General features: G+C 43.8%; 1 protein-coding gene across 1 annotated transcript; it reads left to right on the top strand.

The window, feature by feature from the left end:
- The first annotated feature begins 463 nt into the window (after window positions 1–463).
- LOC137838349 (uncharacterized) lies at window positions 464–1,225 on the top strand. Its single transcript, XM_068647594.1, has one exon. The coding sequence runs from the start codon at window positions 464–466 to the stop codon at window positions 1,223–1,225; it is 762 nt and encodes a 253-aa protein (XP_068503695.1).
- The last annotated feature ends 16,231 nt before the right edge of the window (window positions 1,226–17,456 follow it).

Genomic DNA, 17,456 nt, shown 5'->3' with positions numbered 1-17,456 from the left:
AACCCACACGGTTGAGCATGAGTGTGCAGACCAGGAGCCTGTGACCCCACCCAGAGAGTTCCCAACACCGTTCTCGCTAGAGATCGTGGATGCAGTAATACCAGCCACGCTTGTAGGGCCCAAGGTGACCTTCAACGGGGTGGAAGACCCGGAGGCCCACCTTACGACTTTCCATACACAGATGATGCTGGTTGGGGGCTCCGATGCGGTGCGGTGCAAGCTGTTCATGAGCACTTTGGCAAGAACTGCGATGGACTGGTTCGTCAGCCTTCCTAATGGCCATGTAACGTCGTTCCCGCAACTCACAAAGTTGTTCAGGGCACAATACATCGTGAATCGAGCCCTCCCGTCAGTATCCTATGACCTCTTTGATGTAAAACAGTATCAACGATAGTCTTATAAGGAGTTCCTCCATCGTTTTGGAGCGCAAGTGGTGAGGTTAAACCTCACAAAAGAAAAGATGATGGTGCACGCGTTTAGGAAGGGCATCGTTTCGGAACCCTTTAGTGAGGTGTTCATCCGGAACCACCCCAAGACCTTCGCCAAAATAAAGCGCCACGCGGTGGCCCATATTACGGTGGAGGAAGAAGTTAGTGAGAAGCGCACATGCGTGGTCCCCACACAGCCACTCGCGGTAGGTCGTCCTAAAACCCTAAGGGTCCACGAGGCGACGATAGAGATAAAGGCCCCTGTGAAGCAGCAGCCCTATCAAAGGCCTAATACGAGGGGGCGCGAGAGAGATAACGTGCCGCCAAGGCACGACTTCATAGTGGAGTTGAAAGACCTCATCGTTATCCCAAACATAGCGGAGAGGCTGAAGGTGCCTCCCAAGACCGACAAGAGGCTCGGGCCCAACAAGAATGCCTGGTGCGAGTTCCACCAAGCATACAACCACCCCATACGCAATTGCTTAGCGCTAGCACACCAGCTAGACGAGCTGGTGAAGAACGGTCTCTTAAGAGATTATCTACAAGAGAAACAGGGGACCGAGGACGTGGCGGCAACAGGGGGTGGCCTGGGGCACGAAGTCTCTGTGCACGGTGAGGTCCACACCATCGCAGGAGGTTTCTCGGGTGGAGGCTATACCGCCTCTCAGCGAAGGAGATACGTGCGGATAGTGATGTCGTTGGAAGCACCAAAGACCAACTACGCCTTCGACATTGACCTGATTTTCACCAATGCTGACCTAGGGATGTCGTGCCCAATGACAATGATCCGGTGGTAATCTCAGTGCTAACCGCGAGAAGGAAAGTGCACCGTGTACTAGTAGATTAGGGAAGCTCGGCAGACGTAATGTTTTGGGCGACTTTCAACAAACAGCAACTATCCCCCGACATGCTAAGGACCTATGACGGTTGTCTCTACGGTTTCACAGGAGACCAGGTAGAGGTGTGGGGATACTTGGAGTTGAGGACCACCTTCACAGATGGCATCGCGTCACGAACGGAGAGCATCAGGTACCTTGTCGTCAACGCCTTCTCTGCTTATAACATGTTGTTGGGTAGACCAACGCTGAATAGGTTGGGAGCGGTACCATCAACAAGGCACATGAAGATGAAGCTACCAGACCTGACAGGAAAGGCGATTACCATCAAATCAGATTAGAAGGAGGCCAAGCGATGTGATAGTTGTCGTTTTGCTGTCAAATTAATATGATTCTAGCGTAGACTTGTCTAACACTAGAGAGATGATAGTATAATTGTGGACAAATGTCCCCAAGTCGTCTCCCAACGAATCCAATAGTAAAATCAGTTGATCAGGGTTTAAAATCTATCTGCAGGCAATAAAAGTTAGCAATAACAATAAAGATAAAAAGGGGGTTTGAGATAGTTGTGCAAAAAATATAAAAGAGATTAAAATAGCAAATAAAAAGCGGTTGATCCAAAGTTCTTCCACCATTGAATTCTTCACAGGTTCTCTAAAGATTAATCTTTTCTCAATCCTCCAACAGAGCTAAACCAGATTGAACATGCGCCGATCTGATTCAAGTGAAACTCACCAGTAAAGCATGCGTCTACTAGTTTAATCAATACCCACTTTGTTCCATGTGTATACTCCATGGGAATGCTTACCTCCTCTCCCTTGAATAATGCGCCCAAGAAATTAATTAGAAGAATGCGAACTAACTAAGAAACCAAAGTTTAAGATAAGGAAGACTCTCAATCATGCGTTCAAGTACAACCTCTCACAAAAACCAGTTTTCCAGGAGATTAGACAATAAAAACAACTGCTATAGAGAATTAAAAATTGAAACTTTTATTGAACAAAACCTTAGAACTCAATGGGGAATTACAAAAGAATCAACCAAAACGGTTTAACCTTCCATGCGGAGGCAAAACAAAAGAATTACTAAGAAGAAAATAAACTAAGAAAACCCTATGAAGCTCTCTCTTCTCTCCTTGATGCTTGTGTCCTTTTATAGGCTTTCCTGCTCCAAGGATCTTGGGAAAATATTGCAGTTTAGATTTTGTAAACAGTTTCCACTTTCCATAATTCTTTTTATTTTGCAGAAGATTTGCTTCCAATTCTGTTTCTGGAATCTTGTAGCTTTTATTTTCTCTTTCTTCTCCTCAGAATATTTTTTCTGTTTTGGTTCAAGAAGCAACTTGGACTTTTGCATATTTGGCCCATTCACAAAGGTAGATGCTTCCTCCAGATAATTTACTCAAAAAACACAAAATTAACAATAATAATAGTTAAGGCCCAAATAAACCCAATTATAAGAATATTAATTAAAACAATGGATTTATTTATTATTATAGTCCAATAATCTATGAATAAGGCTAGTGAGTGTGAATAAATATATGTTCATCACGATGCTACAATAATAGCCTCAAGGCAAGGCGAGGGGTATTTATGCTCACTAATGGACCACCATACACTGAGGGAAGTCCCCTTCCCAAGATCAGCCACTCCAAACCCGGCGAGGTCGTAGCAGAAATCGCTCACAGGACCAAATCTGATCCGTTTGGCAACTCCGGGGATAGAGAGATTGGAGAGAGAATCTCCAACCGAAGCAACATCCTCAATCAGACGGCGCGAACCCCGGTTGAGAAGACCGTAGAGTCCAGAACTGGGGTAACCGGTGATGATCGACCAGGCGATTGGTTCAGCCCCCGAACAAAGACAGGGTCAGTTTCAAGGTCTTACACATAGGGGAAGCAGAGTATGCTAAGAGCCTGGGGAGAAACACCAAGGAATGTGGCCCCGTTAGTTTCACACCCAGTCTCTCCCGTGTGGACCAATTCCCTCAGGAGAACAAAGATCTTTGGGAAGAAGCACGCAGGCTTAAGGCGCTGAAGCAGGGCTCAGTTCCTTGCACATGGAATGCAGCTGACTTCAAGTCTTACTTCAGTTAAGCAAGAATATTGTACATGGTAGTAGAAGACACTCTTTTTCCCTTACCATGGTTTTTTAATGAGGTCCCCGGATAATTACGATTGAAATATTTTCTTGAGTTATGTACATTTCAGTTAAAGACCTTGTTTTCCTTGCGTTAGAGGTCTTGTGAGCGGAGAGGTAGGTTCATGAGAGAACACCTCCCCTCTCGAGTGAAAGCGCCAAGGTTGAACGAAATAGTTCGTCAGATAAATCATCCGCGCCTTTGAGCGAAGCCGAGGACAATTAAGAGTTCATTTCCCTTGCGAAGAACGCCAAGGCGGAACAACCCAGTTCACAGTTAAACCTCTCCTCAAGATAAGGGGAACATGCAACAACACTAAAAGAAATGTCTTGGCACCAAGTACCATGACAGAGCGGTTACGAGAATCAAAAAACAGTTCAACATATAGAAATAAAGCATTTATGAGTTCAGGAAAGTAAAGGTTGCAGATAGATAGTAGAGTTTATACATCAGCCAAATACGAATCAAGGAAAACCCCGGGAATGATCTTCCCGTTTTCAACCCGATTCGATGATAGAAGACTGTAGTATCCATTCCAGGATACACACAGGCAACTTTAGCAAGAACATCCTTAAATCCCCCATCGTAAGCGTCGAGAACGTCTCCGATCAGGTCAGCCTCAGCTTCTTCAAACCTCTTGGCTTGCTGACGAAATTCGTCCTTCGCTCGATCAAGCTGCACTTCAAGACTGGTGGACCTTTGTTCAAGCCTCGTAATCTTGGCCTTAGACTCCTCCTCGGCCTCTTCCAGCTCGAAGACCCGAACTCGCAGGGACAGAACTCTCGCCTCCAGCGTAGTAACCTCTTGGAGCTTGGCATGGAGTAACTTGGCGAGATGAAGCAAACGAGCGAGCCAGCGAATAACATATACTGGTACACAATCATATTTGCTATCATGAGAGTCACGTTTTTTATATGTAAAAAAACAAATAAAATGAATTGAAAATATAATAATTTTCATACCTTATATGTGTGATGCATCATCATATTTTTTAAAGATTTTCAAATACTTCCTTGTAAATAACATTAGTTGTTGAAAGATTTTCAAACCTTTTTTAGATTTCACTAGAGAAATAACAACATATAATTGCCCATGTGTGAATGTAAGTCTTGGAAGATAAAGCCCAACTTTGGAAAGTGTTTGACCTTGACTTTTATTTATAGTCGTTGCAAAGCACAAGGATACTGAGAATTGTCTTCTTTGAAACTTGAAAGGCAATCCTGAAATTGAAGGATTCAAGTCTATTCTAGGAATAAATATTTTATGACCAATGTTTTTGCCTGTAATCATTGTAGCACCAATAACATTCTTTCCCAACTCATTAACTTGTAATCTTGTGCCATTACATAGTCCATTTACTTGATAAATATTTCTTAAAAAAGCATTATTGGGACACTAGTTTTGAGTTTTAGGCAAATATTAGGAATTCCTGGGCATTTAATATTGTTTAAAAAATCTGATTGAAACCACTTAACTTGAATGTGTTCATGTTCATCAGATTGGCAAGGTGTGTCTGAACTTAAGTAAGTAACTTCTTCTCCAGGCATTAAACATATGATAAATTCATTGACTTGATCTACACATTCATTCTTCGGACAAAGTATTGCATCGCCATCAAAATAGTTAGCATTCCTCAAATTATTCAAGAATTTAGGATACACAAATTCAACTAAGCTGAGTAAAGGTGAATCACTGTGTTCGATAAAGAGATGTTTGGGTATTTCGATAATGCTTTCCCCCCATTTCATTTAAGTTCATATTTCCATTACCAATCTTTAGAATCCAATTAGAAAATTCTTTGATCTCTGCAACACTTTCAACTAATTCCTGTCTTGTTAATCTCATATTCTCTTAAAGTTCAAAAAAGTTTATATTTTCCTTTACAATGTCGTATCTTGATCCCTTGTTGACAACAGCCAGAATTTTCCTAAAATCACCTCCCAGTACAAAAACTTTACCACCAAAAGGTTTGTTACTTTTCTTTTCATCTACAACCTTCATAATATCTCTTAATGTTTTGTCAAAAGCCTCAAAACACAACCTATTCACTTCATCCCATATAGTTAACTTTTTCTCAATCAATAACTTAGCACGAAGGCTTCCGTGACTTATGTTATAGGTTGATTCCTCATTTATTAGAAGTGGAATACCAAAGGTAGAATGACTTGTTCTTCCGCCATCATGTAATAAAGAAGCAATGCCACTTAAAGTTAAATTTAACACTATCATTCCTTTTTATCTGATTCCATTAGACAATGTTTTCCACATAAATGTTTTGCTTATTCTGCCATATCAATATAAGAAAAAAAAACCTCCTGCTTGAGTTTGTACTGTTGTCATTATATTTTCATATACATTCAATTGTTCAGCAGTAAGACATGTGAACAATGATGCATGCATTTCAGACATGCTTGTTCTATATTTTCCAAAATATATGAATTTGAATGAATAGGTTAAGGCAGACAACTAAAGTCCTTCAAAGACTTACCATTTGAAACTAATAATTCATCTATTTACAGAAGACAAATATTTTGTAATTCAGAATCCTCAATATGAAGGCCTAGAAAAAGAAACTTACATTACATACCATTTGAATTATTAGTTAACTTTTGATTAAGACATACAAAAACAGTCATACATTACATAACTTTGAATCATAAGTTAACTTTGGAATAAGTATTTCATTTATACCTGGTAAGTTGAACTCTCTCCTTTCTTTATATAGAATATCATTAGATAGTAACTTCAAGTATATCTCTAGACTTCATCAGGCTTAGCCATTGTATTCATAATGAGCAACGTAACAGTTTTCAGTTGATGTGCAGAAGCAATGTAGCTAGATTCTTTAATTGCATCAATAAATTCTTTATCATCAGCCAATAGCCCATTGCATAGCAATCTTCTTGATATGTCTTGTAAGTTACTTTATTAACAATTTTTATGCTTTGATAATCAATACAACCTTTTTTATTAGTTAGCAATATCCTCAAATAATACAATTTGACTGAGCTTGGAAGAACAAAGGTAAGTCTTCCAATGCTAAAACCGATTTTTCTTGGTTTCCATTCCCTCTGTTGAGCCATCCAAACAAATTTAGTAGGGAATTCAACATACGTCAGAGTTTTCCCTTCAGCATACTTCTTATTAGCCTCAAACCAGGCCAAAAACATAGTATTCTTGTCTTCATTTTTCTTCAAGATCTCATCAATTTCATCGTCATCTTTAAACAACATTGGTTGCTCACGGATTAAATGAAATTTTAATCTTTGAATAGGAGGCCATCTATGATGAATATAAAACCCGAATATTCTCTAAACTACTTCACATGAAGATATATATATATATATATATATATATATATATATATAATCATAGTATTGTTGTATTTCATCTATAACTGACTATTTAGATTTGTGATTTTAAGACTTGCTTTATCAGAACCTTTGTTCACGTATTTAAACAAATAATTGACTGAGTTGAATTTGTTGCAATATTTTGTATTAACATGGCCTTGATATCTCATGAGAAGTAATGGACTGTGTGGGACAACATTTCTATTATCTAATTTAATCTCATTCTTTTCTATGAATATGCCATTATCTCTACGTCTATATATATTTTTTGGGATAAAATTTAGAACATCTACCTTCTTTCGTGCAAAGTGAGCTAAACCTAGCGGCACCCCATGGTCCATGTATCATGAATGCAGCTACTGTCTTTGACAATTTAGGATACAATTATGCACGAGGTAATTCAACTGAAATTACTTTATCAATGTCCCTTGGATTTACCAACTTATTTGCTTCGTCTAACCACAATAATATATGAGCATGTGGTAATCCCCTTTTTTGAAATTCAACAATGTACATGCCTACAAGAGGATTTGCATATTATATTTCAAAACTTCATAAATCAGTGATATGTATGAAAAGGAAAAAAATAAAAATACCTGCATTTACTTTGCCAAAGAATTCATTTTTTTTTAAATTAGTCATTATTTCATCCAATTTCATTTTAAATACTCTACACACAATGTCAGGTCTATCAGATGTTGTACACCTTCTTGAGGAAACAAAATCACGTATTTTAGGCCAGTTTATGTTGCACGTAATCGTGATAAACAAATTTGGATATCCAATTTTTTTACATATGGTCATAGCATATTGGCAATTATTAAACATATAAATCATACCACCTGTAAATGATGAAGGTAGAACTATGCGCTTTCCTATGACAGAAGAATTTGTTTCTCCTTGATTTATTACTTCTTGTACAGCACGAAGAATATCACAAAGAATAAGTCGTTGGTTAGGTTTAATGAATGACAACCTTTGTGCCTCAATCATCGTGTATGAATCAACCAAGAATTGTTAAAACAATCGACGTACGTTTACTACATTCCCAAACACAATTTCTTTGTCTTGATTCTGAAAGCAATAAATTCCCTAAAGTAAATACGATCCATTTTTCGTATGTGACTGGTACTGGTAGCTTCACGAATTGGAATATCCTCTTGATAACCATCTTCTCCATATGGAAACAGTAATAGATATTGCAAAGGAATGAAAGTTGTATGTATCTCATGTTGTATTGTCAATTGTCCAGAATATTTTTTCATGATAATATCTCTTCCTACCTCCATGGTACTAAGGTCACCCACTACTATTGCTGCTATCTCATCAGAGGTAGGAGTATTGTAAATTCTAAGATACTTGCACCAATTTCTCAATAATATCAATCCAAAGTCAGAAAGTTCATGAGTATGTAGGAGATCTCTAACCCTTCTAAAGGATTGTGCAAGAACATTATGCTCATCAATCTTCTTCATCAAATATGCAATTAACGACTTATCAAATCTGGAAACTTTCATTTTGGACCTATACATAAAATATGATGAAGTTTTTAGTTGTCAGCAGTACCACATTTATGAATTTTTTTTTTTTACCAACACTACTCAAAGTTAGAAACTTTGTTTGTTACTTCATTTTCAGTATCCTATATGTACAGTTGTGCAAACTTACGAGTGCTTCCACTTTCTGGCAGCAAACTTCTGATTCGATGGTAATTTTTGGCCATTCAGAATAAATTGTGGAGGTTCAAATGCATCATTAATTAAAGAATGAATTTTCCCACCAATTGAAGTGATGAAAACATATTTTTGTAGTTCTGGATATTTTGTAAATAATGATTGTCTATGTTGTCTTCACCATTTAATAACCTTTGAATCAATTAAGGAGATTTTTGTAAAAAAGGAAGTTGAACTTTTTCCCTTCTGACAACATATGGAGAAATTATTTTTTTGATTTTGTTTTTTTTTTCTGATCTTTTTTCATACCAAACTTCAACCATACATAATGCTCACACTGATTACCAAGTTGTCCAAATACAACAATTTCTAATTCTATAAAAATGAATAATTAATTTTTTTGCAATAGTATTTGTACCGTCCCGTCCCCGGGCGTTGACCAAAGTCAAAGTCAAAGTCAACATATGGTGGGACCCCTCATAGGGGCCCAAGGGAAGAAAGACAACAGGTTGACCGCTTAAGGCGTCGCCAGGATGAGGCATCGCCAAGTCTTAGGCGTCGCCAGGATGAGGCGTCGCCAGGATAAGGCGTCGCCAGGATGAGACATCGACGGTGTCACCCCCCGATACCCATGGGTAGGAAAGACCATGGAGGGGGCGACACCACGAGAGGCCTCAGTACCTCAGAACAGTAATAAAGAGAAGAGAAAGTTGGCTTCAAGGCCATAGTTCTAGTACCAGTAGGGAGTAACCTGACTTGTGAAGTACCCACGCCACCTCTGGGAGACCCCTGGGACAGATACGACCCGTGAGAGGGCCACGCCCAGGGGCGAACCATGTGCATGGTACGAGAGAAAGGTAGATACACCCCTAGGGCAAGTGACTAGAGGTTGGGGCGCATGAATTGGCACCTAAAAAGTCACCCCTTGCGCCAGATGCACTTCGAGGAAGGAGGATTTACACGATGGATTATCCCTAAGTTAGGACACGATGTTGTAAGGCCCTCCACAGAGAATAGCGATCAAGTCAGAGGAACACATGGCGGTAAGTACCGAATCATCAGGGGGTACACGTTGCCTTGAGAGTTTGCTAAGGTACGCGTTTATTTAGCTTACGTTTCGAACGCTTTAAAGCACTTTAAACGCTTTAAATGCTTTGAGCGTTTTAAACGTGTTGAACGTTTTTAAGCGCCTTAAATGCGCTTTAAGACGCTTTAAATACACTTTAAGACACTTTAAATGCTGGAGGCGTTTAAAAGGAGTTTTGGACGTTCGAGACGGGGATCCGAGTTTTTTGGACAGTTTTACAAACACACTCTGGTTGCTTGCTCACGAACCCACTGTACACACAGGCAATTAGGGTAGCATTCAATTACTCAGTTATTATACCACCTTCAGAACATCCATTCAATTAGTATTTAGCGTCTCTTTGATGTTTCTCGCTAGCTGAATTGATCGTCGGAGTGCAAACGACCGCGAGGGCGCCCCTTTGTCCACTTCTTTTCAGGTACTCACAGGCGGTGCAGAACGAAGGTGCCCTAGCTCGCGAGGACAAGCCACGCACGAAGACGTCCTTGGTCAACCGGCGGGGCCCAATTTAAAACATCAGTCCCATCACAAGTACAGTTCTAGTTCCAATTTTCCAAGATATTTTCTCTAGGACTTCTCCAAGACCCACCGTTCGTCGCGAACTTGGAACAGTTGTGCTAAGCGCTCTGGGTTCAAATTCCTTTGAAGTTGCACGACAGTCAGAAAGGTTTCCAGAAACCGCAAAAGATGAGACCCGCAAGGCAAGGTTCGACGCGCGCTAGGAGTGAAGACATGACCATGCAGCAGGTCATGGACATGGTGCAGAGATTGCAGGAGGCAGTGGCGGCGTCAAAGGTTGAGCAAGAACGCATGCAGGCGGATGTCGCGGCATCTCAGGAGAGAAATGAGGAGCTCCACCGCGCAAATGAGGAGTTGCGTCGTGGATGCCACAACAATTTAGGGCATCGCGACATAAGTGAGCCTGAGCAGTTTACTTCACCAAGGGGGTTTTCCATGCCGTGCTCACAGCCAATACTGGAGACAAAAACGAAAGGGGGCGTGGTCAGGGTGGTTGAACGGCCACCCATTTCAGATACCCCGATGGAGGTAGAGCCCTTGGGAGCCACACACACAGGGGCGACGCCTAGAGAAGATTCGCCCACAGAGGAAAAAGGTGGCGACGCCTCGCCGATGGAGGAGGTATCCGAGGGGGTAGCAGAGACCAACCAGAGGACAACGTGGTGGAGAGACAGATTGGCGGCAAAATATTCAAGCTAGGGCGCTTGTTGAGCCAGGAGGAACAGGATGAAGTGGCAGCAGTGATTGCGCGCCATCTAGATGTGTTCGCATGGTCCGCCTCAGACATTCTAGGCATCGACCCAGACTTTTTGTGCCACCACCTCACCATGGACGCCAAGGTCTGCCCTATACGACAGAGCAGGGGGAAGTTCAACGAGGAAAGGCGCCTCGTAGTAAAGGAGGAGACGCAGAAATTATTAAGTGTTGGCCACATCAGCGAGATACAATATCCTGAGTGGCTGGCCAACGTCGTCCTGGTGAAGAAAGCAAATGGGAAGTGGAGGATGTGCGTCGACTTCACATATTTGAACAAAGCCTGCCCCAAAGATTCATATCCACTACCCAGTATCGACGCATTGGTAGACAACGCCTCGGGGTGCAAGATGCTGAGCTTCTTGGACGCGTTTTAGGTTACAATTAGATCAAGATGCACCCCAAAGATGAAAGCAAAACGGCGTTCATGACGGAGACGTGCAGCTACTGTTACAAGGTGATGCCATTTGGGCTAAAGAACGTAGGCGCCACCTACCAGAGGCTAATGGACAAGGTCCTTGCACCCATGTTGGGAAGGAACGTAGAGGCATGCGTAGATGACATGGTGGTGGCCTCGCATGAAAGGGGTCGGCATACAGCGGATCTGGAAGAGTTGTTTGCCACCATATCGAAGTACCGCCTCAAGCTGAACCTTGAGAAATGCGTCTTCGGGGTTGAGGCGAGTAAGTTCTTGGGCTTTATGCTTACAGAGAGGGGGATAGAGGCAAACCTCGATAAGTGCGCAGCCATCATTGCCATGAGGAGCCCAACCTCAGTGAAGGAGGTGCAGTAGCTGACTGGGCGGATGGCAGCTTTGTCCAGATTCGTGTCTGCTGGAGGTGAAAAGGGCCACCCCTATTTTCAGTGCTTGGCGATGCCACCGGTGCTCTGCAAGCCACGGGTAGGCGTCCCCCTTCGTTTGTACTTCGCTGTGACAGAATGGGCTATCAGTTCTGTGCTGGTCCAGGAGCAGGACCAAGTGCAGAGGCCCATCTACTTTGTCAGTAAGGCTTTGCAGGGCCCAGATTCAAGGTACCAGTCGTTGGAAAAGGCGGCGCTGGAAGTAGTGTTCTCGGCCAGGAGGCTCCGCCACTATTTTCACAGCTTCACAGTGGTGGTGATGACAAACCTCCCCATTCAGAAGGTACTTTAGAAGCCAGATGTAGCCGGAAGGATGGTTCGCTGGGCGGTGGAGTTGTCAGAGTTTGATATTCAATACGAGCGTAAGGGATCCATCAAAGGGCAAGTCTATGCAGATTTCGTCGCAGAATTCTCACTAGAAGGCGCCCTCCAACCAACCAGCAGGGGAGTGGCGCTGGAATAATTTTGGAGGGGCCTAACGGACTGCTGATCGAGCAAGCCTTACGCTTCGCCTTCAAAGCAAGCAATAACCAAGCGGAGTACGAGGCGCTGATTGCTGGAATGCTCTTGGCCAAAGAAATGGGTGCTTAAAGCCTCCTGGCGAAGAGTGATTCCCAGTTGGTCACAGGACAAGTAACAGGGGAGTACCAGGCAAAGGATCCATAGATGGCTGCGTACTTAAGGTACGTCGAACTATTTAAAGGAGCTTTCGCTGCCTTTGAGCTGGTGCATGTCCCTAGAGAGAAAAATGCCAAAGCTGACCTGCTCGCCAAGCTGGCCAGCTCAGGCAAGGGGGGAAGGTAGAGGATAGTCATCCAAGAGACGCTCAAAACGCCGCGAAACTTTGTGGCAGACAACAGGGTGGATGTTCTTCACATTAGCACAGCAAGAGGAAAGCCAAGGAGTCATCGCTCTTTGATTCAAGATACGGCGAGGGCACCCCGCATAAGCACCTATGCGGCCTCGCTCGTAGGAGAGAAGTGTGCGCAAGTATGTGCCTTAGAGGAAGGCGACACGTGGATGACGCCTTACAGGCGTTACATTGCAGATGGGATTCTCTCGGAAGAGCCTGGGAGGGAAAAAGGATAAAGAAGAACTCTGCAAGGTACACTCTCGTTGATGGAGTATTATTTAGGCATGGGTTCACGTACCCGATTCTGACATGTGTGAGTGGCGACGAGTGTACGAGGATCATGTCAGAGCTTCATGAAGGGATTTGTGGAAGCCACGTGGTGGGAAGATCATTAGCTTCCAAGGTGATTCGCGCAGGGTTTTATTGGCCATCAGTGAGGGAAGATTGTGTAAGATATGCCCAGCGATGCAAGCAGTGCCAGATGCATGGAGACTAGTATAAGGCGCCTCTAGAGGAACTGAGATCGATTTACAGCCCATGGCCTTTCCACACATGGGGAGTCGATATTTTGGGGCCTTTCCTTCTGGCGATAAGGCAGATGAAGTATTTGATAGTCGCCATCGAGTACTTCACGAAGTGGATAGAGGCAGAACTAGTGGCACAAATTACTGTGCACAAAGTACAACACTTTGTTTGGAAAAACATTATGTGCCGTTTCAGGGTGCCAAGGCGTCTCATCTCAGATAATGGCACCCAGTTTGTGAGCCAACAATTGGGGAAGATGTGTGCAGAAGTGGGAATCAAGCAGGTGTTCGCATCAGTCGAACACCCCCAGACGAATGGGCAGGTCGAGTCAGCGAATAAAGTTCTGCTGAGGGGATTGAAGAGAAGGCTTGAGAAGGCTAAAGGGTGTGGGCAGAAGAAGTACCAAGAATAGTGTGGGCTTACCACACCAGACCTCAATCTTCCACCATGGAGACACCTTTCAGCTTAGTATACGCGTCAGACGCTATGATCCCTATAGAGATCCACGAGAGTTCCCCGCGTTTCCTAGGTTTTGTGGCAGAAGAATCCAATGAAGAAAGAAAGGTGAATCTAGATCTATTAGACGAGGTCAGAGAAGAGGCGAGAATAAAGGTTGAGGCCATGAAGAGAAGAGTGGTGCGTCAGTACAGCTCTAAGGTGAAGCGGTGACAATTCCAAGTTGGTGACCTGGTCATGAGGAAGGCCCATCCGTATGAGTTGGAGAACAAGTTGTCTCCCAAGTGGACCGGACCCTTCAAAGTGACCGACGCCAAGGGAAATGGTTCGTACAATCTAGAGACTCTAGAAGGAAGCACCATCCCACGCAGCTGGAATGCGGCAAATTTAAAGTTTTATTTCAATTGAATTGTAAAAGGGACACTCTTTTTCCCTCTCCGGGGTTTTTAATGAGGTCACTCAAGTAAAAAACAAAGTTCAAAGCAAACCTCGTCTTAGCTTTTCCCGCTCACCCGAATGTAAGATCAAAGATTAAAGGAACGAAAGACAAAGACTCAAGGCATCACCGGGCGTAGGCGTCGCTAGGCGTAGGGATCACCCGAGGCAGGCGCCGCCAAGCTGAGGCGTCGCCAAGCTGAAGCCTCGCCAAAGATGAGGCGTCGCCAAGCTGAGGCGTCGCCCAGTGTAGGCATCGCTAGATAAGGGAGTAGGCGTCATATTCAGAGCAAGTAGCAGGAGCGCATGCTCATGCCCAGAGATCAGGACGAAAGGTACGTTCAGTATAAGTTGAAATCCGGGTGCCTAGTCCCTGAGCAGGGGTTAAGGGATTCCTTCGGGACGCCCCCTTCTCAGGTATGAATAGCTAGCCCCGGTGTTAGATGTTAGACATAAGTTGAAATCCGGGTGCCTAGCCCCTGAGCAGAGGTTAAGGGATTCCTTCGGGATGCCCCCTCCTCAGGTATGAATAGCTAGCTCATGTGTCTGATGTTTAGACACCTCGCAAGGAAGTAGCGGGGGGCGTTTCCTTCAAGCGTGGGCATCAGAAGGTAAGAGGAGAACCAGGTCACTTGGTGTTTTCAGACACCCTGAGGACGATACGACGCTGCTGTAATAGGCCTCTCCTCAGGCGTGGGCACCAAGCGCGAAGAGATAAGGGCTAAGTTGCCTTGGTGTTTGAGACACCCCACGATACGGCGTTGTCGTATAGGCCTCTCCATGGGTGATGAGAATCAAAAATATGTTGTTAATAGGAAGAATGGACAAGGGCCAAATCATTTAAAGTTCTTCTTATTGGTCTTTTCAAAAGATGAGGCCCAAGCCCAAAGCCCAAGCCCAAGAAGGCCCAAGCCCAAGAAGCCCAAGTCCAAACCATGAGGGGCAAGGCCAAGTATTAAATAAAAGAGTATCATTTGAATTACTCTTGTATAGTTGTAAGAGGTGTGGATATTAAATAAAGGAGTGTGAAAATGTAAAATAAAGTCACATTGTCCATGTGACTTAGGAGAGTAGGTGTAGGTGTAGTTTTTAGGAGGTGTCATAGTAGAAAAATGTCACACCTCCCATGTGACTTGTTTTTTGTGGGAATTTCAAATGAGTTTCATTTGAATTTTCCCACCTATTTTTCAGCACCCTCACACTATAAATAGAGGTGTGGGCTCTTGTAAAATTCAAAATTGGAAATTAGATGTAGAGAAACTATACTCAAGTTTAAAGAGAAATTGTGAGTTTTGTTGTCTCCTTCTTCCTTTGCCTTATCTTGTGTGCCAATGGAGAGCTTCAAGTGGCGGCATCCTTTCACTTATCTTGGAACAAGACTCCAAGTGGCGTGATGCAGTTCCAAATTCTCAAATCCAACAAGCTTCATCCAATAAGTGTTCATTCTTTCATCTCTTGCAATTTCAATCGGTAGTTTGGTTTGTTTTAGTGTTCTTCATCCTTTTCACTGTTTGATTTTGTATTTCTTAGCTTGTTCTTCAATTTCTGTTCGGTTCTTGTGTTTTCTGTATTCAATTGCGGTTATACCTTGTTCCATGGTGGTGTACAAGGAAATAGCACTCTTAATGAGTTTGGATCATCATTTTGGAAGGCTATGACTCCATTGATGACTCCTTAAGCTTCCTTTATCCCATTCCTGTTTTCAGCTTCTTGTTTTGTGGTTTTAATTTCGTTTCCTTTGTTATAAGCACTCCTTGATCCTTAAATTGCTGTTATCCTCATCCTATAATGTTGTTTTCAAGAGTTTTAAAGTGCCTATGTTCAATGCAACTCATATCAATGGGCGTGGGCACCGAAGCGCGACTTTTGTCCCGAGTGTTTAGACATGCTGAGGACACCCAGAGCAGGTCTCTCCTCGAACGTGGACACCCATTACAGGTAAGATAAGTCCTCCTCGCCCTCGAGCAACGTCGAGGCCCCAGAGATGAACAAGTAAAGTCCTCCCCCGCCCTCGAGCGACGTCGAGGCCCCAGATGAACAGATAAGTCCTCCTCGCCCTCGAGCAATGTTGAGGCCATAGAAGAGATCAAGTCCTCTTTCGTCCTTGAGCGATGTCGAGGCCAGGAAAGAGAAGAGACCCCTTTTTTTCTTGAAGCGATGAAAAAGCCAGTAATGCCCTTGGCAGCAAGCGCCTCGGGACTCAGAACAAGTAAGTGAAGAGCAAGTTGAAGATTTTATAAGTTCAGAAGGAAAAAGAAACTCGAAGAGTAAGGAAGAAGGTCACGTGCTACCTAAAGAGTTAGAGCCAAAAGCGATGAAGAGGCGTGTCGAGGGCAACACATTCGATATAGTAAAGAAAACAGAAGCAGATAAAGGTGCAAGAAAGGTTGAGATCGCACGAGAATTCAAAGGCGACGTTCGAATGACATTCAAGCAAATAAAGTTAAGTACCAGAATTACAAGTAAAAGTTTAAAATATTGTAAATACAAATTTACAAGCAAGATGGAAGTCTATTGAGGTTAGTTCATTCTCCAAGATCGAGGGGCACCACCTTCCCGTCGACGATATAATTGCCAGGATCACAGTTGGAAGTATTGATCCCTAGGTTTTCGCATATGTCCTGGGCCAGAGCCTCTTTGAATCCCTCCTCAAAGGTGTTGGCCATATCCTCGAGCAGCTCTTTGTTGGACTTCTCCAACTTCTCGATCTTGGAGTCCCTGGTTGCTAGCTGCTTTTCCAGGAATTCCTTCTCCACCTGAAGCTTGTTCACTTCAGCTCGAGATTTGTCATGTTCGGCATGGAGAAGGCTGAGAGCTTCAGTCTTTGCAGCTAGCTCCCCCTCAACTTCGTTTAGCTTCACCCCAAGGGCCTTTGAGGATTCAGCCACCTCCGCCTACAAAGGGGCCATGGAGCCCAGAAGGTTGGCGTGCTTCTGGTCAACCTCGCGCAGTCTCAAGGTGGCCGCTTCCTCCATCCTCCGGGTCTCTGCCAGGGAGGCCTGGTAAGTATCCTCCAGCTTCAGCTTTTCCTCCTTCAGGGTGGCCACCTCTCGCTTGAGAGCCTGAAGGGTTTGCATTTCGAAGGCCTTGGTTTTAGCTTGTGCGCGCCAATCGAGTGCAATAGCCAGGAAGGCCCCTATGTAGTAGGGCATACCTTCCTTCTTAGCTCCGCCAGAACAGCTCCCCGACGACCTCTCGTTGAACCCCCTCATCAGTTGCATGATTGTAGGGGGAATCGTCAAGACCTCTAGGGCGGAAGTTTGAGGTGCAGTTTGTGTTGGTGGGGGTGTAGATTCTGCCCTCTCCTCTGGGCCTGTTTGCGATGGGGGAGATGTGGCACTGGGAAGGTTGTCCCTCAGTGACTCTCCATGTGGTGGGGAAGCAGATCGTGAGGAGATGACCCTGTTGGTCCTCCTCCTCTTGAAGACTTGTCCCTCGCCAAAGTCTTCGTCATCGGAGGGGGCTGCAAGGAAACCTTTGCCTTTGTCCAGGGGGGTTGGAGTAGGGGTGAGTGCCACAGCCAGTGGGACTACAGCAA

Source organism: Phaseolus vulgaris, chromosome 4 (genome assembly GCF_000499845.2).
Source record: "Phaseolus vulgaris cultivar G19833 chromosome 4, P. vulgaris v2.0, whole genome shotgun sequence".
Taxonomy (NCBI): domain Eukaryota; kingdom Viridiplantae; phylum Streptophyta; class Magnoliopsida; order Fabales; family Fabaceae; genus Phaseolus; species Phaseolus vulgaris.
The sequence above is the reverse complement of the archived record's forward strand: the minus strand, read 5'-3'. Positions and strand labels throughout refer to the sequence as shown.